The sequence below is a fragment of the Acinonyx jubatus genome, chromosome C2 (assembly GCF_027475565.1).
Source record: "Acinonyx jubatus isolate Ajub_Pintada_27869175 chromosome C2, VMU_Ajub_asm_v1.0, whole genome shotgun sequence".
Classification (NCBI taxonomy): domain Eukaryota; kingdom Metazoa; phylum Chordata; class Mammalia; order Carnivora; family Felidae; genus Acinonyx; species Acinonyx jubatus.
The window spans coordinates 6,757,337-6,784,772 of record NC_069384.1 but is presented as its reverse complement, the minus strand read 5'-3'; the positions used below and the strand labels follow the sequence as shown (position 1 = coordinate 6,784,772).

General features: G+C 49.8%; 1 protein-coding gene across 1 annotated transcript; it reads left to right on the top strand.

Annotated features, from left to right (window-relative positions):
- The first annotated feature begins 7,376 nt into the window (after positions 1–7,376).
- Positions 7,377–26,745, top strand: ETS2 (ETS proto-oncogene 2, transcription factor). The gene is made up of 10 exons (XM_027041605.2): positions 7,377–7,598; positions 11,613–11,684; positions 14,454–14,565; positions 16,122–16,241; positions 16,587–16,787; positions 18,623–18,706; positions 19,667–19,888; positions 21,004–21,267; positions 23,565–23,683; positions 24,428–26,745. Exons 2-10 carry the CDS (start codon positions 11,613–11,615, stop codon positions 24,641–24,643), a joined length of 1,410 nt encoding a protein of 469 aa, XP_026897406.1. The 5' UTR covers positions 7,377–7,598; the 3' UTR covers positions 24,644–26,745.
- The last annotated feature ends 691 nt before the right edge of the window (positions 26,746–27,436 follow it).

Genomic DNA, 27,436 nt, shown 5'->3' with positions numbered 1-27,436 from the left:
ATGTACCACGTCTTCTTTATCCGTTCATCCATCGATGGACATTTGGGCTCTTTCCATACTTTGGCTATTGTTGATAGTGCTGCTATAAACATATAAACATTGGGGTGCATGTGTCCCTTTGCAACAGCAGACCTGTGTTCCTTGGATAAATGCCTAGTAGTGCAATTGCTGGGTCGTAAGGTAGTTCTATTTTTAATTTTTTGAGGAACTTCCATACTGTTTTCCAGAGTGGCTGCACCAGCTTGCTTTCCCACCAACAAGGCAAAAGAGACCCTCTTTCTCCGCATCCTCGCCAACCAACATCTGTTGTTGCCTGAGTTGTTAATGTCAGCCATTCTGACAGGTGTGAGGTGGTATCTCATTGTGGTTTTGATTGGTATTTCCCTGATGATGACTCATGTTGAGCATTGTTTCATGTGTCGATTGGCCATCTGGATGTCTTCTTTGGAGAAGTGTCTATTCATGTCTTTCGCCCATTTCTTCACTGGATTATTTGTTTTCTGGGTGTTGAGTTTGATAAGTTCTTTATAGATTTTGGATACTAACCCTTTTTCTGATATGTTGTTTGTAACTATCTTCTTCCATTCCTTCGGTTGCCTTTTAGTTTTGCTGATTGTTTCCTTCACTCTGCAGAAGATTTTTATTTTGATGAGATCCCAGTAGTTCATTTTTGCTTTGGTTTCCCTTGCCTCCGGAGATGTGTTGAGTAAGAAGTTGCTGCAGCCAAGGTCAAAGAGGTTTTTGCCTGCTTTCTTCTCGAGCACTTTGATGGCTTCCTGTCTTACGTTTAGGTCTTCCATCCATTTTGAGTTTATTTTTGTGTCTGGTGTAAGAAAGTGGTCCAGGTTCATTTTTCTGCATGTTGTTGTCCAGCTTTCCCAGCAACACTTGCTGAAAAGACTGTCTTATTCCATTGGATATTCTTTCCTGCTTTGTCAAAGATTAGTTGGCCATACGTTTCATTTCTGGGTCTATTTCTGGGTTCTCAAGAACCTCTCAGATCTGTTCCACTGATCTGAGTGTCTGTTTTTGGGCCAGTACCATACTGTCTTGATGATTACAGCTTTGTAATACAGCTTGAGGTCCGAAGATGTGGTGAGTTTCATTGTGCAGCCCAGCAGTTTCCCAGGTACCTGCAAATGGAGACTGGACACTGGCTATAGGAGAAGTGTATATCATATATATATATATATATATATATATATATATATATATATATATATTTACGTCATGAAAGGAATGGAATACTGACACATGCTACAACATGGATGTCCCTTGAGGACATGATGCTGAGTGACAGAAACCCATCACAAAACACCACATACTGTACAATCTCATTCATGCAGAGAGTCCACAAGAGGCAATTCTAGAGACAAAATCAGATTGGTGGTTATTTGGGACTTAGGGACAATAGGGTGATAGCTAACGGAAACAGGTTTTCTTTTTAAGGTGATGAGATGTTCTAAAATTAACTGCATAGTAGTTGTACAGCTCCATGAAAAGTCTAAAATAAAAACGATTGAATTGTGTACTTTAAGTGGGTCGGTTTTATGGTATGTGAATTAGATCTCAATAGAGTGTGTGTGTGTGTGTGTGCACATCTACATACCTACACACACACACAAACACAATGTTTTTTCGTGACTTCTAAAAAATGTTAATAATCCCTAATGGAAGCATTTATGCCCAGCCAGGAGAGAGACTTTTTAAAAAATTTTTATTATTATTATTATTTTTTTAGAGAGAGAGAGCGTGAGCAGGGGAGAGAAAGAATCTCAAGCAGGCTCCACTCTCAGTGCTCAGTGCCCAACGCGGGGCTCAATCCCAAGACCCCGGCATCATAACCTGAGCCAGAATCAAGAGTCAGACACTCAACCAACTGAACCTCCCAGGCACCCCCAGGAGAGCCTATTAAAAGTGCATTTTGAACCTCTGTTGTCACACAGGAAAGGATAGTTTGAAGCGATCGACCGAGATGACCCAGTCTCTGCCTGTGACGGGACTAATGGGGCCCTGAAGGTGCAGAAAGCCCTGGGTCAGATGTCCCCCCCGGGACCAACTATATCATTTGGAGGGCCCATTGCAAAATGAAAACGGACCTCTTGTTTCAGACAGTCACTAAGAATTTCAAGATGCCAAGTGGAACCCTGTCCTTTTCTCCAGCCGTGGGGGCGGGGGTGTTCTTACCACATGAACCTGCCTGTCAGCTCTGCTTCGTTTTAATGAAAGGGTATTTCTTCGCCAAAACAGGGGACTCCAACAGCATTCTGTGAGACTCTTCCAAAAGATGGGTGCTGATGTTTCTCTCCCTTGACAGCTAAGTGTGGACAATCGCTTTCCTCCTCGTCCTCCACCCGACCCAAAAGGCATGTTCAAGTGCAGTGGTGAAATTTTTGGCATTTAAGAGGTAAAAGAAAGCATTAGCTGGGAGCAAAGTACATGAGGAGGTGTGATTTACATAACAGCTACAAAACAAGAGGTGCTAATAGCTCAGTGGGTCTGAAATAGACAAAGAGACCAAAATTCCTAAGTGCAAAGGAGTCGGGGAAACCTTGCAGCAATTGGGAAACCATTCTTCAAAAGAATGGACACCCCCCGAATATCCCAACATCTTCACGATTGATTCACATGCCTGCTTGAGTGTGTTGCATTATTTAGCTTTAAAACATTAATCCAGGTTTCAGTTGCCACCAAAGCGGCAGGTGAATTAACCTTTACTTAATCACTTGCTAGGCTGACCGCCACAGCAGTGACTAACTCTTCGCTTGTGCGAGGCCTAGTGTGGCTCAGTGTTGGGTTTGCAAGGCAGACAGTCAGGCTGATGATTTGAGCATTATCCAGTTGAGTGCATACTGTGGGAATCATTCTGTGATTCAGAAAAAAAAAGCACACGCAACTCCAAAATCATATATCTGTACCGGTCTGACTCACACTGCAGACACATTTATTTAGGGATTATCGATTTTACAGCATACAAAGGGTCTTTTGCTATTTTTGTTGTTCAGACTTGCCTAAAGCATGGCATCATGCAGTTTAACACCACGGCGGATTTTGAAGGTGTTTTATATACTCCGAGAGTAATACCTTATAAGGGAAAATGCCGGCAAGGGCCAGTCGGCCTGGAAATAACCCCCAGCCCCAGCCCTGCCAGGAAATAGCCGAATGACCGCAGGTAAGGGATTGATCCTCCTTGGGCCTCAGTTTCCTTATAAAAACAGGAGCTGATCTCACTTATCAGATCTCTGAAGTTTTTTCCAGTTTTAAAATTCAGTGTTTTCATTCCACCACCGAAGGCAAGCGAATTATGGTGAAGGAAACCGTAGGCTCCTATTGATGGCATTGGTCTTGACTTTATTCCTTGTTGTGAACCAAAGTCCTGCTCAGAGTGTAGAGCAAAGCGGCCATCAGAAGGCGCTGGAAGGGATGGTCGGAGGATCTGCTGCTGATTTATCACACACTTGGGCTTGGACTTGTGACTGTGTGGCCGTGCATAAGAAACACTAACTCATTTCATCCCAAGGCAGCCTTTGGAGAAATGTCAGCATCGCTATTATGCAAACTTGACTGAGAAGGAAACCGAGGCTTGGAGAGGTAAAGTAATAACTTTCTGAGGGCCACAGTGGATGCCTAGTGAAAAAGACTGAACTGGGTTTTGACCCAGGGAGTCTTACCCTACAAGTTACCCTTCGGAGGTTCAGATCACAGGCTGTATCTAGTTTTTAATGCCTTTGTACCCACGGGGAACCCAACCAATAAATGAGTGTTCTAGACACTCTTCCCCAAGAGTATAGATACCGCCTGCTCTTACATAGCTTGGGACCACCCTGTCAGGAGGCTGGGAGGCTGCTCCACGACCCCAAGTCGCCCCAGCTTCCTGGTAACTGATGCCAGCTTGCAAATGGGCAACAGAGAGCCACTTGGATCGCGAATGTGGTGTCTGAGGACATGGAGATGGGGAGAGGTGCGGGTTATAAACCTTCACTTCGTCCTTTCCTTGACCCCAACATACATCCGTGGGGTCCCTGCTGCTGCCAGACCCCACCCACTCCATGACTGCAAGGTAAATAAATAGTCAACAGAGGAAATTCAAGTGCCAGAATACGCGTGAGTTCCGCGATGCCCATCTGTAAGTGCGTTTCCCCTCCCCCATCCTGTCCCTGCCCCCAGGATCTCCAAGATTTCCTGTTTCTGTGTGATTTTTACAGTGCTGTGGACTCATTTTTATGTCTTTAAGGGCAGGGGCTAGGCTTCACTGGTCTCTGTCTTCTCAGCAGCTGACACTGTGTTTGCTGACTGGGTAAATGAGACACTTCCGACCAAATGACGTCTTTTGTGATTACAACTAGAAACCACACGTACTGTATGTTGACTATTGATTTGGATTTCAAGGTAAATACAGACATGTTTCTAAGGAAACATGTTTGGTTGTTTTTCAGGGTTTTTTGGTTTTTGTTTTTTTGTGTTTTTTTTTTTTTTACAGAATGACTTGGGAAGCTAATCACTTTTAATAATTATGTCTGGATTCTAAAAAACTCCTGACTGCATTTCAGTCTCTAGACATTTGGTATTTAAACACACATGTTCTCCTGTAATATTCCTTTCCTCTTCTCTTCTATGAGTGTCCCTCCTTCTGGAGAGCAAAGAGTCAAGATAGCTTTTAAACTCAGTTTGACATAGTGCATCTGATCATTTCACCCCGCGTGCCTTCTGACTTTTAATTTCCTTCTAACACGTTCGACTTTTGATCTTGAAGCACAAGGGCTGTCCTTTTATTAGGTTTAATTTACTGTAAAGCTCAGTGTTCCCTGTGAATCAAGCCATAATAGTGAATAATCACAGGCTTCATTCAGTCAGCCAGGTTTTCGTTCTGCTGAGTAACTAGGAAACCGACTAGTAACAGGAAGGTTAAAAAATGTTAGGAACCCTGCTATCGCCCCAGAGCTAGGATCAAGCCATTTTATTCTTTGCACATGACTGTCCAAGCGGACAGGGGGATCAGCCATGGCACAGGACCCAGGGCAAGGGGGCTGTTTGGATGGGCCCAGGGCTCCCTGGAAGGGAAAGCAGGGGGTGACAGGGGCTTGATTAGAGTCCAGATTTGGGGCTGGCATGTGACCTCACTTTCTCTCCCCCGGCTTCCCACACCTCTTTCAGCTCTGCCATTTGTGCCTCTGGCCAGATTATTTTCAATAGGGTTTCACACAGTATATTTGAGAGGGTAGGGATAATTTCCTTCTTTTTTTTCTTTTCCACATATATGGCATTTTTTTCAAAGGGTTTTTCATAAAATGAAAAGAGAAAAGCTTGGAAAAAGACACTTAATCGCTGTATCATTTTGAGATTCTCTCTACCATGTGCTCAAGGCCCTGATAAGTTCTTTACCCGTTTGGTTCTGTGTAGACTGCTCATCACAGCCTGACGACGTAGGTTCTATAATCACCTTTTCTTCGGTAGAGGCGAGAACCTCCTTCACAAGTCAGAGCAGAAGAAAATAGTTGTCAGGAACGGATTATCTCCCATGCCCCTCTTCTGACATCTTTCTGCTCAGATAGGTTGTCCAACAGCCCAGCATGACCAAAGGTCCCCTCCAGGCCCCCAGCCTGGATCCGCCCCTGCAGGAGGGAAGATGGCTTCCCAAAGCATCAATGGACATCAATGACTTGGGGAGCCTCTGAGCTCGGACCGAACACCCGTGGTCACGGGAGCCCCACTTTGGGCGACTGAACTTAATGGAACAGCTGTAGGCATCACACTTCTCAGGCTCCATCAAGGGTTGGATGAGTAGCCTGGGGGAAAAGTCCCTCTATTCGCTGAAACTGCAGCACCCATGAGTCAGTATTTTCTGCTACAGTTAAAAAAAAAAAAAAAGTAGCATACTGTTCACATCTCCATGGTAACTTACTATGGATCTGCATTCCATTTATGAAACTCCTTCTTGACCTATCTGTGATTTCTGATCCAGGATTGAATATAAACTGAGAAGCCATCAGAATCCAATCAGTCTCCTCGAAATATCAACACCCTCTGCATGGGGGGAGGGGGGTGTTTCAGCGGTGTAGACTCTGCCTCTGACCCATGCAGGGGTGATGCCGGAAGAGCCTCAGGTGCCGGTGGCAACATTAAAGTGCAATAGTATCTCAATTATCCGGGTAACTCCAGATTTAGGGTTGCCATGGAAACCGGGAACCTTGGTAACAGTGAGATGGTTCCTGTCTCTAAACAGCACTGCAGTCCCGAGATGCGCCAACTTTCAGTCCCTTGGCCTTCCCTACGCTGGGCTGTTTTATTTTATACCACCTTCAGGAGTCTAAATTTTCCTCCAAAATATTGAGAGCCCGAGTAGGAAATGCGCGCATTTCTAGGCATGGACTCAAGTATTTCGTTAGCAACGGAAACCGGCAGTAGGGGTGACGGTTGTGACAGGGATTGGGAGTCAGATAAACTTGAGTTTCAACGTGAATTTCCCATTCATATGTTTTATGGCCCCGCAAGTTATTTCCCCAAGGTTCAATTGCCTCACACTGTCAAATGGGGACAACGATGCTTCGGAGGATGGTGAGCACTCACCCGGAGCCACTCAGCCAAGGCTGGTTACCATCCAGGCACCGCTCAACTCTAGGGGGCGCCCCTCACACGATGCCGGAGGCTGGGGGCTCCCCGGAGCAGGGCAGACTCGGCGACCCAGCCAGGGGCCCAGTTCGGACGTGTAGCATCTCAGGCGCATTTTTAGAGACTCTTCGTGACAGAATGATGAGAACTCCCGAGGCCGGGAGGAGATCCAGGAATGGGGCCTGAGCGAGTCCCTCACTACCCAAGTGTCGCAGCCCCTCGGTGCCACCACCCCGCTCCTGCCCACTTCCAGAGGCGCGCTTGGTGTGGAGGCCTCGGGACGAGGGGAGGAAACCGGATCCTCCAAGGGGAGGCCCTCCCCCTGACCTCCCGGGGCTCGAGTCCCCGGCCCACCGCGGTCCCAGAACCGCAGGCGAGGGACGCAGCCGGGTGACAGCGGGCGCGGAGCAAGGTCCCAGCCGGAAGGAGCCAGCTCCGCCCCCGCTCCCCTCCCCTCGAGTCCTCACCCCTCCCCTCTTCCCTCCCACTCCTCCGCTCCCCTCCCTCCCCCACCCTCCTCTGTTCTCACCCCACCCCTTTCCTCCCCTCCTCCACCCCTCCTTTCTCCCCCTCCCTCCTCCCCTCTTCCTCCCTCTCCGCCCCTCCCCCCGCCTCCTCCCCTCCCCTCTCTCCTCCTGTCTCCTCCCCTACTCTCTCTTTCCCCCTCCCCCTTGTCCCTCCTCCCCTCCCCTCCCCTCCCCTCCCCTCTGTCGTCTTCCCCCCTCCTCCTCCCCTCTCCCTCCTCCCTCCCGGCTCTGAAGAGCGCGCCGCGAAGGGGACTGGCCGGTTACTTCCTCCGGTGGCGGCACGGAGCGCAGTGCGTCCCCAGCCTCGAGCGCCCGGAGCCGCCCGCCCGCGTCCGGTCAGCGTCCCGGCCCCCGGCCCCGGTGCCCGCGGCTCGGACCCCCGCCCCGTCGCCCTCGCCCGCGTCCGACGCGCACCGCGGAGCCCGGCCCCGAGCCGCCGCCGGCCCTGCCCGAAGCGGCGCGGTAAGAGCGGGGTCCAGGACAGCGCCCTCCGGCGCGGCTTCTCTCCCGGGGCCCCGGACCGCGGGCGGGGGACGCGGGTAGCCCCGAGGTCCGGGTCCCCAGGCGCGGCCGGGCTCGCGGCGGGGCGGCGACTGCTCCCCGGCTTCGGGCTCGCTCCCGGGGCCGGGGCGGCTCGGGGAGGTGGCGGGGGGGGGGGGGGCGGCGCGGGTGGGCCCGGCCGTGACGCTCCGAGCCGGCCGCGAACTTGGGCCGCGGCCCCCGGCGGCCGAGCCGCCGGGCGGGGCGCGCCCGCTGGCTTCACTTGCTTTTGTTTTTAAAAGGAAACGCGGGTCTGGTGGGGGGGCTTCTGCCGGAGGGCGCCCCCGCGGGCCGATTTCGCGGAGGGTGATGGGGGGGGAGTGGGACACAGCGGAGGGTGTCGGGGCGGCCCCGGCGCGCCCGGCTTTGCGGGTGACTTACCCGAGCGCACCGGGCCCGGTGGGATCGCGGGCGCCCGAAACACCTGGCGGCTGCACCCGCCTTCCCCCCCCCCCCCACCCCCGAAAATGTGCCCAGCACCGGCTCACCTGCTCCGCCGCTCCGGGGCCCGATCGGGGGCTGTGGGCGAGGGAGGCGCCCGGGAGGGCGAGCCCCCCGCGGGCGCCCCGGGACTTCTGGATCTGGGCCCTCGGTGCCGGCAGGCGAGCGTGGGAGCCTGTCGGAAACGCGGGTGTGGGTGCGCAGGGCTGCCTTTATTTTCGCGTTCTTAAAGGGTTTTGAATGAAAGGTTGCCGTTTGTGCGTGTGTGGGTTGTTTGCTTTGGTTTCGAGCCCAGGAGACTTTTAAGATGTTGGCCTGTATTCGGTTTCGGGGTAAGCTTAAACTGCCAGGTGACGTGCTACTTATTCAGAAAGTAAAGAAGTGAGCAGTCCCCCCTTTGGAGATAGAGGTGATTTATTTTAATTCACCGGTAAGAGATTATATTTGTCCTGGACAATGGAGGCGCCCGTGCGCCCTCGGCCTGTCCACACCACCTCCAATCAGGGAGATAAATCTCCAAGTTAAGGTTTATTAAAATTCTGAGTAATATCACAGTATAGTTATAGTTAGCGCCATGGGCCCTGCAGGGAAATATTCACTCATTTCTGGGATTAGTCATTCCTCTCTCTCTCTAAATTGATAACTTTGAAAAGAAACGGCAAAACCAGCCTTCAAAAGTAGCCTATGGGTCTGTTTTGGCTTTTGTTTTTCAAATTTACCTCAATACCGACCTGTGCTCTGATCTTGTTCCGGTAAGGGTACTGTCCTTAGGCAAATTCTCTTTGTTTTAAAATTTTATTGTTCTCAGATCTTCCATTTCTGCCTTTTTTTTTTTTTCCTTTTTTTGTTCAAAAGCAGCCATCAATAGGGCAACCTGAAAGGGACCTAAATATGAAATTGATTCAGGTGAAGAAACTTGACCTTAATCAATGCCACCTTAAGAAGCCTTGTGGAGTAAAATAAGCGAATTTAAATTCCATTAGTTATGTGTCTGCCTGAAACCATTGGGGGGACACTTTGATTCTACGTGGTTCTTACAAAACAGTTGAAATGCCGGACAACAAAAGAATTCTATTCTGTAGCTAGTAATCAGAGCTTTTTCTGTGGGGATGGTAGGCTGCCTTTTCTCCTGATATTTGTACCCCAAACCAGGCGAGCTTTTTCCATCGCCTTCCATACCAATTCTCCATCCATCCCTGGAGGTTGGAAAAAAAAAATGTACAATAAAGTCAGCAAGTTGTCTGCAAACGAGACTTAGAAAAAGTGCTTGGCCCAGTGTGGGCTCAGGAGAGAGAACTGGTAACAGTTAAGGCGTCTTTTCGTTTAGGTCTTCTGTTTGAGGTTGGTTGATTTAATCGACAGGTAACAGCGTTTAGTTTATCCAGATAAATAACATAAAGCTGTGAGTGAAGGAGCATTTCCCGTGGTAAAGAGGAGTGAGCAGGGGCCTGGTCTAATAATATTTGTATGCTCTCTAGGCTCCACAGTGATGTGGTGGGAAAGACCCAGGCCTCATCATTCGGGTTACCCACCCAAGGACTGATCTGGACTGTAGTCGTGCTGTAGCTGTGTGGTCCTGGGCAAGTCATTGGAGGTCTCTGGGCCTCGGTTGCCCTGTAAGATGCAACATCACTGTAAAATGTTACGACATCCGCCTCTCAGAAACGTAGGGAAGATTCAGTGAAGTGGGAATGTGTGGTCCCCCAGCTTGGGCTTGGCTCTTGTAACTAGGATGGTGTCAGTGCAGGGATCATTAGTAGGGAATATTGATTCTTGAGCGCCTGAGCCACTAAGTGGAGATTCTGAGCCACAGTGGCCACGTTTGATCCCGGACAGTCCTTCCTCTGCTCCCTTCTCCCCCAAAGGACTATTAATTTATTGTCTGTGCTTTCCGGCCTCCACTGGCCACCATGATAATTACTCGCACTCTGAGGGTTTTAACAGCCCTCTCCAGTGTCTCTTGCCTGCTCTGTGGCATAGACTTCTCCTCCCACGCTACCTGTCTAGCCCAGGGTGCGTGTGTGTGTGTGTGTGTGTCCGCGTGCGTTCATGCACAGGTGCATGTCTAGTAGCTGGGAGGTCTGGTTTAGCCATAATGTTGATCATAAGAGGAAACAAAGTACAAACTCAAAGTAGTCACGGGGAAATGTCCTATTCTCCACCTCCAATAAGCCCTATCAATTGCGCAACACTTTAATTACTCAGAGTTCCTGGTTGTAACAGGTGGGAGCAGCCCCCCCCCCCCCCGGGGAGATCGTGGGGGGAGGACTATTCGGGGTACCCTGTAAAGCTTCCTATAGACCTTCAGTTCCATAGCCTGTAAGCTGGGGGGCGGGGGCGGGGGTGAGTGAGGCTTGCCTGTTTCTATTATTGGTGCTAACCCAGCTTCTTTGAAAATGAGTTTTAGTCGCTCTGTATGTTTATCTACCACTCTGGTGACATGATCTTGGTACCTTTCTCACCTATTAATATAGAACTTACTCCGCCAATTATATGTTAGGGCTCCAAATAAGTTTTCAGCCTACATCACTGTCCCCTTGCAGGCCACGTAAGCAACTATAAATTTTCTAACAGCCACATTAAATATAGTCAAGTAAATGAAGTTAACTTCTATGTTCCAAGTCACTGAATACCTTCAGAATGTTATACAAACGTGCCGTCAGTCCACGGTCGTTACTGAGATACTTCGCTTTTTTCTACAGAACCTTTGAAATCTTGTGTTTGCCATGCAGAGCTCTCAGCTCAGCCCATCCCAGCCCCGGGCCAAGCACTTGGCAGTCCACGCAGGGCTGGTGGCTATAGCACAGTGGTCAGCACAGGTCCGCCTGGTAAAGCCCAGACTCTCATCAGAGCCAGTAAGACTGATGCATACCCAGCATTACTCCCCCTGGAAGAAACACAGCTGAGCTACACACACAGCAGACACGTTTTGAGTGTGTGTAGACAATACTGTAGGGATCCGGGGCTTTGGACTGAAGCAGTGGTTCTGGGAACCTTTTACGTCCTACCTGGGAATGTTCGCTCGTAGCTTAGGCAGGAGAAAGGGCCTCCTAGGCTCCTTCCAGCATGCTGGTCTGGGTCCACCAGGAGCCGCCTGGGTGTGGGAGCAGGGGGCTGGCCCTTAGCTCCCAGGTGGAGCTGACTGCCCCGGGGACATGACTGTGGAAAGCAGCTTACCCCCACCTGTCCTATAGTCCTTGCTCAGCTCCCTGAACCAGGCTCCCTTGGGAGGCCCTGAGCAGCCAGCCAGAAAGTGCCTGGAATCTAAGTGGATTCGGTAGAGAATCAGCATTATTATTTAATTGCTTAAATAGCGTACCCTTTGCGAGAAGGGCCTTTTAAGCAAGAACTGGCCTTCAGTCTTGAATGACCTGTGCTGTAGACGTTGACAGACTCCACCAGAATTAGGGTTGACCTAGCCAGTAAAGACTTCTTAAAAATGTGATGTTTGTTGCCCCTGACTTTATTTCTTTTCCTTTTTTTTTTTTTTTTAAGATGAATGATTTTGGAGTCAAGAACATGGACCAGGTAGCCCCTGTGTCTAACAGTTACAGAGGGACACTCAAGGTGAGTGAGCTAAGTCTTAATTTAAACGTTTTTTTAAAAAAATATATTGGAAAACTCAATCTCTAGGATCGTAAAACGATGCGCCAGGTCCCAGAAGACTGGCTTTAGCCCCGGCCTTTTAATATACAGGCTGTGTGACTCTGGATTGTTTGCTTAGTCTCTCTGGACCTCAGTTTTCTAGTCTATAAAATGGGTATCCTGAGGCTTGTTTCTGCTTGTCTTCCACGCTAGGAAACCATTTAATTTGCAGATGGCGAGGCCTTTGTGGTTTATTTCTGAGACTCCTACCAGCTGAAAAATCCTGGGATTCTCAGTGGGACAGCGCTGGAGAAGCTGTCTCTACTGCGGTTCTGTTCATCTGTGCATTTCCTGGGGTCACGGGCTGGGTTGTTTAAGAACTGACCAGGGAAGGGGCGCCTGGGTGGCTCAGTCGGTTAAGCTGCCGACTTCGGCTCAGGTCGTGATCTCACGGTCTGTGAGTTCGAGCCCCGCGTCGGGCTCTGTGCTGACGGCTCAGAGCCTGGAGCCTGTTTCAAATTCTGTATCTCCCTCTCTCTCTGACCTTCCCCTGTTCATGCTCTGTCTCTCTCTGTCTCAAAAATAAATAAACGTTAAAAAAAAAAAAAATTAAAAAAAAAAAAAAAAAAGAACTGACCAGGGAAGATCGGAGAGGAGGAAGGCCCGCCTCCGCAGGGGGGGGGGTCCTTCCTTCCGAAGGGTCTGTGCCCACCGGGCTGCTGGAAGCCTGCTGCCACACGGCCACAGAACGGCACGCCTCTCTAGGTAAACCAAAACACAGGTGAAAGATGAAGGAGGCTTTTCCGGTGTCTAAGAGCCAAATTCCATGCAGCTTCTGCCTTCGTTCCTTTGGGGAACATTCTGAAGGAGCAGAAACTGATAATTTCCCGTTTGCTTTCTTCAAACGTGACAGTGAGACCTGATTGTTTTTTTAGCCTCGCGCAGTAAACACCTGTAGAAGCAGGGATTTTTCGATTGGCCTCCACCAAGCTTAGTGTTTCGTACGGTGACGGAGCTCCGTCGTGTTGCATGATCGTTTGTGTATCTTTAGGAGGTGATTTAGTCCGGGAGAGTCCCCGACGGCCAAAAATGGGCCCAGGCTTTTCTTGCGTATTAGGAAGGTCAGGAAACTTCCAGCCAGTGAGTTTGCTCGTTTGATTTGGTCAGATGTTTTCCACGTGGCAGAGGCTGTATAAGAAATCGTGGTGTTAGGTTTGAAACCACACCCCTAGAGAGGAAAATTCTTCCAGACGTTAAAAGAACCTGATGATGCTCATGTGATCTCTGGGTTCGGAGAAGAAACGTCGTTGCTGACATTGATGTGTTGGTACACTCAGTGGGAATTTGTATTGTCTTTTGGCTTCCTGACTTTAAAAAAAGAACTTCCAGCCAGGAAAGGAAACGCATTTCTTGGTCACCTGGGGAAATGTTACTGGGAATTAAAAAAAAAAAAATAATTAATTGGCTATTTCACTGAAATTGGTCCTGTGGTATAGTTTATAAATCCAGATGAGGATTTCGAACTTACTTGATTGTTTATTCCCTTAGGTTTCTGGCAGTCAGACATTAGAGTCTCGGGTTTTGGGGGGCTGGGCTCCCATATCGTTGGGACATCGCTGTGTTGAGTGTTTTAGGCTGCGGTCCAACTTCTGCCTGCTCTCTTACGTAATGCGTCATTCATTGTTCCGCATTTCTAGAAAGAAAGCACACAAACCGATTTTATTTGTAAATGTGTTGCACATTTTTTAAATTGATGACTCAACAGATGGTTCATTGTATTACACATAACACGGGATTTCCAGTGTATGTTGGAAAAACATAACCATCTTTTACATTGTTACTCAGCAAGTCAGGCAGTGATGAATCAAGACTTTATCTGTTACTTATAAACAAGTCTTCCATTAAAGGCTACTTTCATAACTGTTAGATGAAATTATCTTAGATCGACACAGTGTGGGGTTTATCTTTCTCTGTGTCGCCATTCTCTTTTTCCCCTAAGCTATAGATAGTTGAACTTGAAACCTTTTTCCTTTGGAAATCTTTCTCCTTAGTAGATGATGTGGGGTAGAGGTCTTTGCAACACCTTAACTTTTATAAAAGTAAACCTTAAGGTGTTTTTTTCATATCCATTACTATTTTCTGGACTATTGGAGTTGATGAGTGAAAAAAAAAAAAAACTAGTTTCAATTAAAGTGTTTCGTGGTTAAACATAAAGATAACTGCTTCCATAAATAAAGTAATTTATTTCACTGTTTGCTTCTCTGTTTTCACTCAGTCATTCGTCTTCCCTTTAACGGCAATAAGCTAAAACTGCCCAACTGAGGGTAGTTTTTGCTTTTGTGCCCAGTCTGACTGAATTTCCCTCTGATGTAGTGGAGGGACCAGGTGTTTGGACCAGGTGGGTCTCTTAGTCTGGTCCAGTCCTGTTCTTCCAAAGTTCCATTATTTTTAGGTTTGTTTACTTTGTTTCTTCGTTGAAGTTAATTATTAAGCCATTAAAAATAAATTCCTGGGTTATCCTGACTCTGCGAAGTCAATGAAATGATCCCGAGTAAAATGGAACCCTCCCCATCACTTTGACTGTCTCGTAAGTCTGGTCTGAGAGCGCTCAGTGGTCTGGTCCATTGGTGGCTTTATAATTGCCAGTTTCGTCAGGCTATGTTGGGACGATTACCCATGGACCACTTTTAAAACAGGTAATTAAATGGGTTGAAATATTAATTCCCGTTTTCTTTTCCATCTGTTTCCCAGCGCCAGCCAGCTTTGGACACCTTCGATGGGTCCCTGTTTGCTGTTTTCCCCTCTCTAAATGAAGAGCAGACACTCCAGGAAGTGCCCACAGGCTTGGATTCAATTTCTCATGGTAATTTGTTACTCAGACTTGACAAAGTGTGCCTGGTTTCTTCCCCTAGTTCGGTTACTAAAGAGGTGACCATTTGCAAGCGGCCACGGTTGGTGTCTTCAGTCTTTGGCATGCAGAGTCGGTGACTCTGGACCTGGGAGAAGACAGTTTTCTCACTATGAACATGCTGGCTCTGGTGTCTTCCACTGCCAGGCGCCCCCCAGCCAGAGCAAATGCCCTGCTGGGACCAACCTGTAGGGGAGCCCCTGAGATTTCCACTGGGATGTTTGCAACACTGTAGCCAGCCTGGGTCCGGTCTCCCAGGCGCACCTGCAAAGCCGATGATTAAAACACACCCCAGCTTCTCTGTCTGGGGTCTCCTCATTAGTCAGATCATCCACCCCACCCCACAGTCTTGGGGCAACAAATGACACTTGCTAATATCCGCCCGCCCGTATGTATTTATTTCTGTAGTTCTTAATGTCATGGCTTATTGTTTTTAAAGGGACAGCAGTCAGATAATGCCTGTACAATTACTGGGATAGGGTTATTCGTTGGAAACATTCCAGAGATTACTTTGTCATAAGAAGTAGGTGCTGGAAAATACAGCCCAGAAAACTAATTAAAACACAGATGCCTGCCTAAGTATACCATCATGCGGTCGTTTATCATTCATGAAATTGCTGAGGGAACCCGGAGAAGATTGGTTTTCAATAAACATTGCAGGTGCGCTGACGTGACCGGGGCTAAATGCTGTGTGTTCGCATTACACCAGAAGGCCCTTTACCTGCTGCTTATTTGAATGGAGGTAACTTCAGATTGTACATTTACAGGGGCACCTGGGTGGCCCAGTCGGTTAAGCGTCCCACTTCGGCTCAGGTCGTGATCTCACAGCTCCTGAGTTCGAGCCCCACGTCGGGCTCTGTCTCTGTCTCCTTCAAAAATGAATAAACATTTTAAAAAAAATTCTTTTAAATGGCAAATTATACATTTACCGTCCCTTAAAACCTTTGACCGAAACCACCTACTGTCTTTCATTGTTTAAAAATTTTAAAAGAGGGGTGCCTGGGTGGCGCAGTCGGTTAAGTGTCTGACTTCAGCCAGGTCACGATCTCGCGGTCCGGGAGTTCGAGCCCCGCGTCGGGCTCTGGGCTGATGGCTCAGAGCCTGGAGCCTGTTTCCGATTCTGTGTCTCCCTCTCTCTCTGCCCCTCCCCCGTTCATGCTCTGTCTCTCTCTCTCCCAAAAATAAATAAACGTGGAAAAAAAAAATTAAAAAAAAATTTTAAGAGATTTAGATAGGAATTTCACCTAAGGATAATGGCAAAATAATTTGCAAAATAAAATAGAACTTGCATTTTATTTTCATAAGTGTATCTGTGAGATGTAGGATATTTTCTGAATTTCTACCCCTCCCTGCCCAAATTTTTGATAATATTTATACTCTCTTAAGGAATTACGTCAAGGTTTGAGATCAAAATTGTTCTTTCCTGAAAACTTAACAAGATTTCTCCCCTGAATTCAGTATGTGGTTGTGCCAGCTTCCAGTCCTCATGTCCCCATGGGGTTTCTTTCTAGATGCATCCAGCTGTGAGTTACCTCTGTTAACGCCGTGCAGCAAGGCCGTGATGAGTCAAGCCTTAAAAGCTACCTTCAGCGGCTTCAAGAAGGAGCAGCACCGTCTTGGCATTCCAAAGAGTAAGGGCCACTTTTTCCAGTAGTTTCTCTGAGTCTGGGTTGTACTGGAAGAACGAATCTGACTGTCGTTGCTTGGGATGACGGCTGGTTCTTCCCCAGGCAGCTTGCAGGGTGGCGGGGGTGTGCATAACCCGAGCCAGCGATGGTTTCAAACCCCTCAACCAGCCGAACACTCAGTCCGGCACCGTTGTTACTGTCTTAGAGTTTACTGGGTGTCTTTCCCCTCTGCCCGGTCTCTGGTACACATCTGGACTTTGCGGGCAGATCAGGAACGACGCTGCTCTCACTGCCTCCCTCCCGTTTTCTCCCTATGTGTGTCTGTCTGTCCTTCCCTCCCCCTGACAGACCCCTGGCTGTGGACCGAGCAGCAAGTATGCCAATGGCTCCTCTGGGCCACCAGTGAGTTCAGCCTGGTCAACGTCAATCTCCAGAGGTTCGGCATGAATGGCCACGTGTTATGCAACCTGGGCAAGGAGCGTTTTCTGGAGCTGGCACCTGATTTTGTGGGTGACATTCTCTGGGAGCATCTGGAGCAGATGATCAAAGGTACCCGCTGGGGGGCCTGGCTCCTGCTCGCCGAGGAGAGCCGTGGCAGGGAAGAGGGATGGAAGGGGGAGTGGTGCTCTGTAATCGTATGGTTGGGGTTCCGAATTATGTAAAGTGCCTGAAAATGCCACCGGAGTGAGTCAGATGTGTGGCCGTGATTAGAGGGTTTTTAATCCACTGAAGTGTGTGTGTGTGTGTGTGTGTGTGTGTGTGTGTGTGTGGAATGGAGCATAGCCACGAGGCAGTGACCTGAGTCACTAACTCGTTGACCGTGGTCAGATGTCATGTGTCAGAGGAGTACGTGTTGGCTCAGATATGGAGGCCAGCAGAATTCCCAGGTGCTGGGGTGCATCTTAGAGAACCCGAAGGAGCAAGTTGCCCTGAGTGAAAGGGAGCTTTTATTCAGACACACTCCGTGCATTTTACAGTAAGTTTTCCTAAGACCCAATGGAATGCAACAACGAGAATTTCCTCCGGTTTTATCTATTTAAACAAATGCAGAAGTGATTGATATATGTTTACACGCTGACATGTTCTGCAGAAACTGGCCATTGGATAAAAAGAACTCTCATCAGATAGAAAGTCTTTAATTTTTTTTTTAATGTTTATCTTTGAGAGAGAGGCAGAGCGTGAGCAAGGGAGGGGCAGAGAGGCAGGGACACACAGAATCTGAAGCAGGCTCCGGGCTCCGAGCTGTCAGCACAGACCTCGACGTGGGGCTCGAACTTGTGAACTGTGAGATCATGATCTGAATCGACGTCGGACGCTTAACCGGCTGAGCCACCCAGACGCCCCCAGAAAGTCTTGATTTAGACCTTATAAGAGTGTTGGCAGCAATGTTAACAACACATCTAGTTAAAAAGAAAAAAAAAATTATAGGAAAGGATCAAGTTATAAATATAAGAAAATCAGTTCATTGGTAGAGTTCAGAGAAATAGTCCTCATTCACTTAATTTTAAACCCTGTGTTTCAACACCTTTTACAGACCCAGGATCTTTGAAAGACTTTAGGTTTCAGCCACCATTTCTTTTAGGCTGTGGCTTCTGGGGGCCAAGGAAGCTTATTTGTGAAGACCCCCAAATCCTTCCTGAACTTGGACAAGTCTGATTTGACGAGTTTCTGGTGAATCTGCTCACTGGTGGGTTGGGCCTGTCTGACCATCACTCAGGGTGTGAGTGTGTGTGGGCCTGGATTTGTGGGTGTGTGTGGTTCAGTGTGTTTGTAGGGAGTAAGCACACACAGGGAATGCTAATAACTTTTTCCTTTTCAAAGTTCCCAGCCCCTGGGACAGATGGAACTTCATAAATATCTAACTACCTCTTGACGGCAGGGGTGAATTAAATTCACGGTCTAGATATTTGAAATGATGCAGTAGAACATTTAGCTTGGCCAGTGACAGCGCTCATGGTGGAAAACTCACTCTAGTTATTAGAAAATGTGTTGCTGTCTCCGGTTTTTTAAAAAGACCAAATGACACTGATTACCGTGTGATTAAATGTGGAGCACAGGGGCGCCTGGGTGGCTCAGTCGGCTGAGCGTCCGACTTCGGCTCAGGTCATGATCTCGCAGTTTATGAGTACAAGTCCCGCATTGGGCTGTCTGCTGTCAGCACAGAGCCCCCCGTCAGATCCTGTTCCCCTCTCTCTCTGCCCCTCCCCCGCTCACACTCTCTGTCTCTCTCAAAAATAAATTAAAAAAAAATCTTTAAAAAAATTTTAAAAAACGTGAAGCGTAAACGCATTTCGATATTCTAAAATAACCGTACGATAGTAATTTGGGAATAAATGTTTTTAACCTTGATTTGCAATCCTATGCCTCCTGTATCTGTTTTTCAGAAAACCAAGAAAAGACAGAAGATCAGTATGAAGAAAATTCACACCTCAACTCCGTTCCTCATTGGATTAATAGCAATTCACTAGGTCAGTCCAATCGATTCTTGCCCTGAAGACCTTGGTTTCAAGCTTTTCTATTAAATTTGCACTCTCCACCCCCACGAAAAAAATAAAAATAAAAATAAATTCGGACTCCCTGGCGCACAGTCTTGGCCTGCACTGTGCCCATGTGGTGACGACACGTGGCTCTTGATGCGTGGCTGGTCCACGTTGAGACGTGTGGTAAATAATACACATCTGCAACGATAATTGGTACTATTGAGTCAGATAAAAGGTTAAAATTAATTTCACCTGTTTATTTTCAGTTTGCTGTTGCGGCTACTGGAAAATCTAACGTTGCCTGAGTGCCTGGCATGATCTTTGCCTGGCCAGTGCCGTCTAAGGCAGTCCGTAGAGCCCAGGGGCAGAGCGAAGGGGGCTGACGGTTGTAGTCAGAGCTGGTGCAATCAGTAAGAGGTGACAGGCACGGGAAGCATTTAGAAAGCAATTCTAGATTTGCTCTGAACTTTGGAGTTCAAAGAAGTGTCCTGGAATTCGGGTCTTCCCTTCTGGTCACTGACACTGATGAGTGTGGATTACAGATGGTCCCCCACCAGCCCCCCCCCCCCCCCCCCCAGCCAGCAGAGGGAGGGGATGTTCCCTTGCAAGGCACACGCTGGGTGGCAAATCACTTACTCTCTCCGAGCCTTAGAAACTGAAAGAGCCAGTGACCTCTGCCATCCCGAGGCAGGATGAAAGCATTTGATAAACCAGAGCCGTAGAAATGCTGACATCGAGGCACCGCATCTCGGTCCGGGGAATTTTGGAAAAGGGCTCCCTGGCTTCAGAAGAGCTGTTGCCAAAGCCCACGTCCCCCCCCCCACGGTTTCGTGGAGGGTGAGAGCGCGCAGAACGGGTTGTGTTTGGTTCGGTTCGAGGGCACAGAGGGTCTCTGATGACCACGTCGCTCCTGCCTAACAACTCTGCCGTCCGATCGTTGTGTCCCAGGCTTTGGCGTGGAGCAGGCAGCGTATGGTGTGCAGACACAGAATTACCCCAAAGGCGGCCTCCTGGACGTGTGTCCATCATCCTCAGCACCCAGCGCACTCGGTTCTGAGCAGGACTTTCAGATGCTCCCCAAGTCTCGACTCAACACCGTCAGCGTCAGTTACTGCCCCGTCAGTCAGGACTTCCCAGGCGGCAGCTTGAACCTTCTCGCTGGCGGTTCTGGTAAGTCAGGGCTCCAGGCTTGATTCAGACAGTCGCACAGTGAGGGGAGCTTCTCACGCAGCTCGGCCTGGATTCAGCCTTTGGAGGAGGGCACAGGTCCCCTCTGTGTCCCAAGTGCTGTGGGGCACTGTTGCAGGGGACAGATGGTCTCCGCAAACATCGACTCCCGCTATGTTTCACGCTCTGAGCCAGGCACCGCGGGTATTGAGCAAACAAGGCATGGTCTCTGCTCTCGCAGCTGGATTCCTCCACTCAGTGGGCTATTTTGGGAGAAAACGTAGGAATGTGACATTCCTGCATGTGGGAGAAAACGTAGGAATATGACAGATTTCTTTTTATGGAGGTGCACACGTACAACGCACAAATCTCGGCTTGTACTGCCGGCTGACTGTTTACATGTATGCCCCTGAGTAAGTAACAGCCACCCAGATGGAGATAGAGAAGCTTCCAGCCTCCCAGAAGACCCCGTCACGTGCCTTCCATCGGTAGCGTCCACACAGCAAGAGGAAACCATTGTCTTGACTGCTGTCATCATAGATTAGATTTTCCTGCCCATGAACTTGATATAAATGGAATCCTAGCGCTCTGTTTTCTTGTGCCTTTTGTTCCTCATCGTGTCTGAGACCCATGCATGTGGTTGGATGTGGCAGACAATTGTCCTTTTCTTTTCTTTCCTTTTTTTTTTTTGTTTTAAGAGTGAGTGGGGGAGGGGCAGAGAGAGAGGGAGACCCAGAATCCGAAGCGGGCTCCAGGCTCCGAGCCGTCAGCACAGAGCCCGACGTGGGGCTCAAACCCACGAACTGGGAGATCGTGACCTGAGCCGAAGTCGGGGGCTTAACAGGCACCCCCGGTTGTCCTTTTCATTGCTGTGTAATACTCCATCCTGCAGAGCTGCGCTTGGTTCGGCCATGCTGCTGCTGGGTGCTGAGGTTGTATGGCACATGAGTCATCAGGACCGAGTGCCTCGTGGAGGAGCTTTGTGAGCAGTCCCCAGGGGGGTTGGTGTCCATGCTGCTGCAAAGCCCCAGACCAGCCTGAGGTCCCTCGCGGCTCAGTAACACCGGACGGTCCCCTGCCCTGAGGAGTCAGCGTCCGTGCCCGGTTGTCTTTGCCAGGAAAGCCCCGGGACCGTGACTCCCCTGAGAACGGCACGGACAGCTTTGAGAGCTCGGACTCGCTGCTGCAGTCCTGGAACAGCCAGTCGTCGCTGCTGGACGTGCAGCGAGTGCCTTCCTTCGAGAGCTTCGAGGATGACTGCAGCCAGTCCCTGTGCCTCAACAAGCCGACCATGTCCTTCAAGGACTACATCCAGGAGCGGAGCGACCCGGTGGAGCAGGGCAAACCAGTCATACCTGCGGCGGTGCTGGCCGGCTTCACAGGTGAGCGCAGCGCCCGGGTCTCCCCGTCACCTCCCCGGGCCCCGCCCGGCCGCAGCGCCGCATTATTTATCCAGGGTGTTTCTGGTTGGAGCACATTGTATTCACACCCCGCGTTGCCTGCGTGGCCGTCATCCCGAATCGGGCAGGCCGCATCCCTGATTTCTAAAACGGCCAACGTTGCAGGGATTTTCGCACACCCAGCTCGGTGGCGGGGATGCGCTTCCAGGGGCGGCTCCCTCACCTGGGGTGTGCAGGGCCGGCCTGCAGGGGAGACGGCTGGGGCGCACGCACCGGGCCTGCGGAGGCCTTAGCTCTGACTCACCCCCTCCAGGAATTCCAAAGAACGTCAGCCAGCCCAGGGAGGGACAGGAGCCCGCCTGCAATAACACGGGGGCTGTTTACCTTTCCGTGTTTCTAAAATCCATCTTATTTTTAAGATTTGGGCGAGAGCTATTTTAGGCAACGGATAAATATTAAGGCTGTTTCTGGAAGCAGATATTTCCAGTGCTTGAGCAAAATTCCCAAGATTTTTTTTTTTCATTGCTTCATAGGTCCTTAAATGTGTGTGGGTGTTTTTGGTTTTTTTTTTTCATATTTTGACCATATGGAGCCACTGAATTAAAAAAAATACCTATGGAAAAACAACTCACAGGTTAAAGTAAGAATACAGAGGGATCCTTTTTTTTTTTTTTTTTTTTTTCTTTCTGTCGTCCCAGACGTCCACAGAAATGGGCTTGGTGAGAAAATAAACAGCCATGGTGGTCTTCATTTTAAGATTCGTTACCATTTGCCAACTGTCAGCTTTTTGTGGCTAACTAGGCGCGAATAGGGTTGGCGATCCTTGGGACAGCCCAGCGCAGGTGAGGGCAGTAACCTGCTTTACAGTTGGGGCAGTTGGCTCAGAAGTAGACAGCTTTCCGGGCACATAGGTAACCTGGTTGTGTGTGTCTGCTTCCAGAACTCCTGCCCTTCGTGTTTTCTAGCCTTATTGATGATGGCCATGGGGTCTTGAGGAACAGCTCTTTGATGGGTGTGTGATTAGGGGCAAGACACCTGGCATCTGAGCGCACCTCCTCTTTAAAGCAATGTTACAGGGGTGCCTGGGCGGCTCAGTCGGTTAAGCCTCTGACTGTGGCTCAGGTCATGATGTCACGGTTCGTGGGTTTGAGCCCCGCGTCGATCTCGGTGCTGACAGCTTGGAGCCTGGAGCCTGCTTCGGATTCTGTGTCTCCCTCCCTCTCTGCCCCTCTCCCGCTCATGCTTTTGCTCTCACTCTCAAAAATAAATTAAAAAAAAAAACAATACATTAAAAATAAATAAATAAAAGAGTGTTACAGGGCGCCTGGGTGGCTCAGTCGGTTAAGCATCCACCTCTCGGTTTCGGCTCAGGTCATGATCTCATGGTTCGTGAGTTCGAGCCCTGTGTCAGGCTCTGTGCTGGCAGTGCGGAGCCTGCAGATTCTCTTTCTCCTTCCCCACTCACTCTGTCTGTCTGTCTCTCTCTCAAAATAAGTAAACTTTAAAAAAATAAATAAAATACAGTGATAACCCTCTTCACAAGGTGGGGGTTCTAAATATTACCCAGGAAAGGTATATGAAAAGCAAAGCATCCCTCACCAGAGGTGGTGAAGCAATGGATACAACCCCAGATGCCCAACTCACTGTTGAGTAAACTGAGTCCTGGATTGAGCAATTTACCCACCCTCATTCAAGTCAGGAAGGTGCAGCGTAGGATTCCTTGAATGGCGTGCCTCATTCTGTGGGGAAACGCCCCTTCAGCCACCCCCGCCCCTGTCCTGCTGGGTGGCTCTAGAAACAAACCCTGAAACTTATTACATAAGGAACAATTAAACAGGATGAGGAATCTTTTTTAAAAGATTTTAAGGCATCTCTGCACCCACCATGGGGCTTGAACTCACAACCCCGAGGGCAAGAGTCGCACGCTCCCCCGACCGAGCCAGCCTCCCCCGACCGAGCCAGCCGGGCGCCCTCGAGCTGAGGAATTTTCATGTCTAGAGTCGGTGGCCCTGAGTTTTTTTCCAGAAGACCAAACTCGGCGACCCTTAAGGGCCCAGTGACCCCTTGTTTCTGGAGTGGGAGGCGGGGAGGAAGATGCCCTATTCAGTCTCTAGCCTGGTGCCGTTGAAGTGTCACCACCCTTGAACTGGGTCGTCATGTTGGCCCCCTGTCCGGAGGTGGGTCTCACAGGGCTCCGGCAGCCGAGGTCACTAGGAGGACGAAAGCCTTGCCGAACTGTAAATCTGTAAAAACGTGTAACCCGCCCCTTCCCCCCGCAGGAAGCGGACCTATTCAGCTGTGGCAGTTCCTCCTGGAATTACTCTCGGACAAGTCCTGCCAGCCATTCATCAGCTGGACCGGGGACGGATGGGAGTTCAAGCTCGCTGACCCCGATGAGGTATGGCCAGGGCTCGGGAAGTCCATCTCTGGGCTCAGAACCCTGATTTCCTCACCTTAGGCCCAGCTGGGCACACGGCAGGGTCCATGGCTACTAACCAGAGCAGCTCTAGTGTCCCGTGGGTGTGCACGTGGGCACCGGGCAGGCTTCTCCGTCTTGCTCTCTCCTCTGATGTAGAGGCACAAGCGGTAAACTGAGGGTCTCTCCCGACCACTCGCAAATGCCGTGGGGAGTTTGCCTTTTCCCCCCGCAGCCCCGTGCTGGTCCTCGGGGCTTCCCCTCTGCAGGAGGAGGCCGGGGGCAGATCCGAGACCCTCCCCTGCGGGCCTTAGAGAGGCCCGTGATCTCTGGCAGCAGGAAGGTGCAAAGAAGCACCGAGGAATGAGGAATGCATACCGTCCCGTGGCTCAGGACCACACCCGGCAGCTGTTGGCTGGGGTGCCTGGAATAGGAGCCTGGGGGGAGGGGGGACACAGCGTTTCCCTTGCGTCGGGGCCGCCTGACCGTGAACCATCGCTTCAGGCCGCAGGAGGCGGCGCGGCGGGTGGGGGCCCCTCCCTCCGTCCTCAGAGACACGGTGCCCCCGGCAGGTGCCCTGAAACAGAGCACACACCCCCAGGGCTCGTGAGGGCCGGCCCGGTTCTCGCCGGGTAAGCGGGCACGACCACCCTCATCGGGGGAGAAGGTCCCCCCGCTTTTTCTTTACCTGCCCAGTTGAAGTCTCTCCCTCCGTGTCCGCCGCAGGTGGCCCGCCGGTGGGGGAAGAGGAAAAACAAGCCCAAGATGAACTACGAGAAGCTGAGCCGCGGTTTGCGCTACTACTACGACAAGAACATCATCCACAAGACGTCGGGCAAGCGCTACGTGTACCGCTTCGTGTGCGACCTGCAGCACCTGCTGGGGTTCACCCCCGAGGAACTGCACGCCATCCTGGGCGTCCAGCCCGACACGGAGGACTGAGGCCCGCAGGGCCCCGACTGGAGCCGGCCCCGCCCGCGTGGGCCCCCCCCACCCCCCACCCCGAGGACCCTGACAGGCGGCGTTGATCGCGTCCCGGAGAGTCGCCGCGGAGCAGTGGCCTTGTTCCCTCCGAAACCGCGGGTTTTCCGCCACCAGGAAGCACGGTTTCTCGCTCGGAGAGCCTGCCGACTTGGAACACGCTGCTGATGATGCTCTTAACGTTAGAACGGCCGAGAAAGAAGCACTGGGAAGCCGCCCTGGCCGCCCCCCATCCCCGAGCAGGCTGTGTGACCGGAACGTCCGGGCTCTTGGAGAGTCTCAAAGGAGCGAGCCTGTCTGGGGCACGCGCATTTTGGGTTTTTTTTGTTTTTGTTTGTTTGTTTCTCGTAAGTTTCTTTCCGCCTCTGGCAGCCAGGAATCACAAAGGCAGGGGTGTTCTGTTCGGTTCAGAGAGGCGGAGGGGCGGTGCAGGGAGACTGTGGTGCCGTTTCAGGAGTCAGGTTTGTATATATGACTGTAGTCTCCTCGTTGCTGTCTGAATCCTCTAATGGTCCTATTTAACAAAAACTGTACATTGTAATTTAAAATAATTCCATAAGCGTACGTGGGGCAGGAACGCAGAGCCCGTGCGGCATTCTGCAAACGTCGCGTCTGCCCGGCCAGACGCAGAAGTTGTAAAGCCGTGTGTTATTTACATTCAATATGCCTACAGGTGTAAGTTCTGAGAGGGTCAGTCCCTTGTTTTTGTTTTGTTTTGCCCGGATTATCATCCGGCAAGGACTTTGTACATTTGGGAATTTTTATAAAAACACTTAATGTTATTATCTGGAGGCACATGTAGCCTCCGCTTTCTCCTTAATTGTAACGTAAAAGCTATAGAGCAGTATTTTTCTTGACGAATGGCATATGTTTTCCATTTCTGTGCATGCCTTTAAACCAGTTGATACGCAAACCTTCTTTTATTTTTTAGTTCGAACGGGTTTCCCCGACGACTAACGTCCCCTGACCAGCCATTCCCTTCCCATGGTCCACCTCCGCGCCCCAAATTATTCTGTATGATTAAAATAAGAATGCTATTTTTGGAAATATGTGGCTCCTTTTCAGAGATCAGGAAGGATTTATGTAGCAGCTATTTTTACTGCAGAAGTAATTCACTGGAAAAAATGCAATTTGTAAGAAAGCTTTATTTTTATCTGCACTCCATGTAAAGTTAAACGTATTGTACAGAGCTGAAGGTTGGGGCCGGTGAGGGGAGGGGAGGGGGACCTTCACGAAGTCTGTTGGTCATGAACGAAACTCGAATTTTTTCCCTGGCCTGGCTCACCTGTCGGGTCGTGGGCTGTCTGGACACGCACGATGCTGTTCCTTTCTGCTCAGTGCCCGCAGTGGCACGGGTCTTTGTTCCTATTTTCATGGAAGCTGAATGCCCAGAGGCAAAGAGAGGGCACAGAAAACGGGAGAGAGAATCCTTTGGAGGGGTCGACTTGCAGAAATGTTTTGCGCCCGACGGGAGACTCCCGTGGTTGTTTCGAAGGAGCGCCTGGGTCCTCGAGCAGTCAGGACGCTTGAAAATGATCGAGTCGACCTGGTTTCGGAGCCTCACCGACTTCACTCGCAATGTGAGAGGCCACTCAGAGGAGTGGCTGACGTCCCCAGAGAGGAGTCCATCTATGTATTGAGACCACGAAACTGGGTGCGGGGGGCAGCTGGGAACAGCAACACCAGAGCTGGGGACTCTGTCTAAGTACCTACCCGAGACCGTTTCCAGTGTCTTTAAGCACAGGATGTTTTTCTCAAGCGGGACATGTTTATCACTCAGACATCTGTTTATAACATCAACAGACATGTGACCGGGAATGTCTTTCTGCCAAAGGGGATCTTAGCCCTTGGCTCATTTTAAATGGGGTTGAACCACATGAAATTGCCAATATTGGACTTTTTTAGAAACTTACAAAGTTGGCAGTGTCATGTGGTTCAACCTAAGTTACAGAAACCAAAGTCCATCATAAACCTTTGGTGTGGTCATGCACAGAACTGAAGTATAAAGATTTTGTAATCTGGCCTTTTCTCTTGCAAATAATAAAGTATTTTGTTTATATATACGCCTCCTGGTAAGGGTCCTCATTCTTCCCACCCCAACAGGGAATGAGGGGAGGTGGTAGGATATTGAGCTCTGATCCATTGTCCTCTCAGCAGCTTTCCGTCTGTTGAGAGTCACAAGTCCATTTAACCGATTTTACACACAGGTCACCTAGTAAATCATGACCAAATCTCAGCCACCTGTGAGCTCTTCCTGACGGAATCCCAAGAAAGTGTTTGCTTAAAGCAAAAAAAAAAAAAAAAAAAATTCTTTTAAGAAGGGGTTAGAATGGAAAGACACAGCTGTCTTGTCTTTGCCAAGGGGTCGGCAGAGGGAACACGGGGGATGGTAGGATGTTGTGAGGAACGTAAGAACTTCAGTCTCAAAAACTTTCTCCAGGGTGCCTGACATTGCTGAGCTGACTGAGGTCAGGGTGATGATCCTGGGACACCTGTTCTCAAACACACTTCAGAATTAGGATAGGGCACCTGGTGGCTCAGTCTGTTAAGTATCTCACTCTTGATTGTGGCTCAGGTCATGATCTCATGGGTTTGTGAGATCAAACCCAGCGTGCTGACAGCACGGAGGCTACTTGGTATTCTCTCTCTCTCTCTCTCTCTCTCTCTCTCTCAATAAGCTAAAAACACAAGTTAGGATGCCAACAAAGAGGTGGGTTATAATCAGTGATGTGCTGGATCCCTCTCACCACAGGC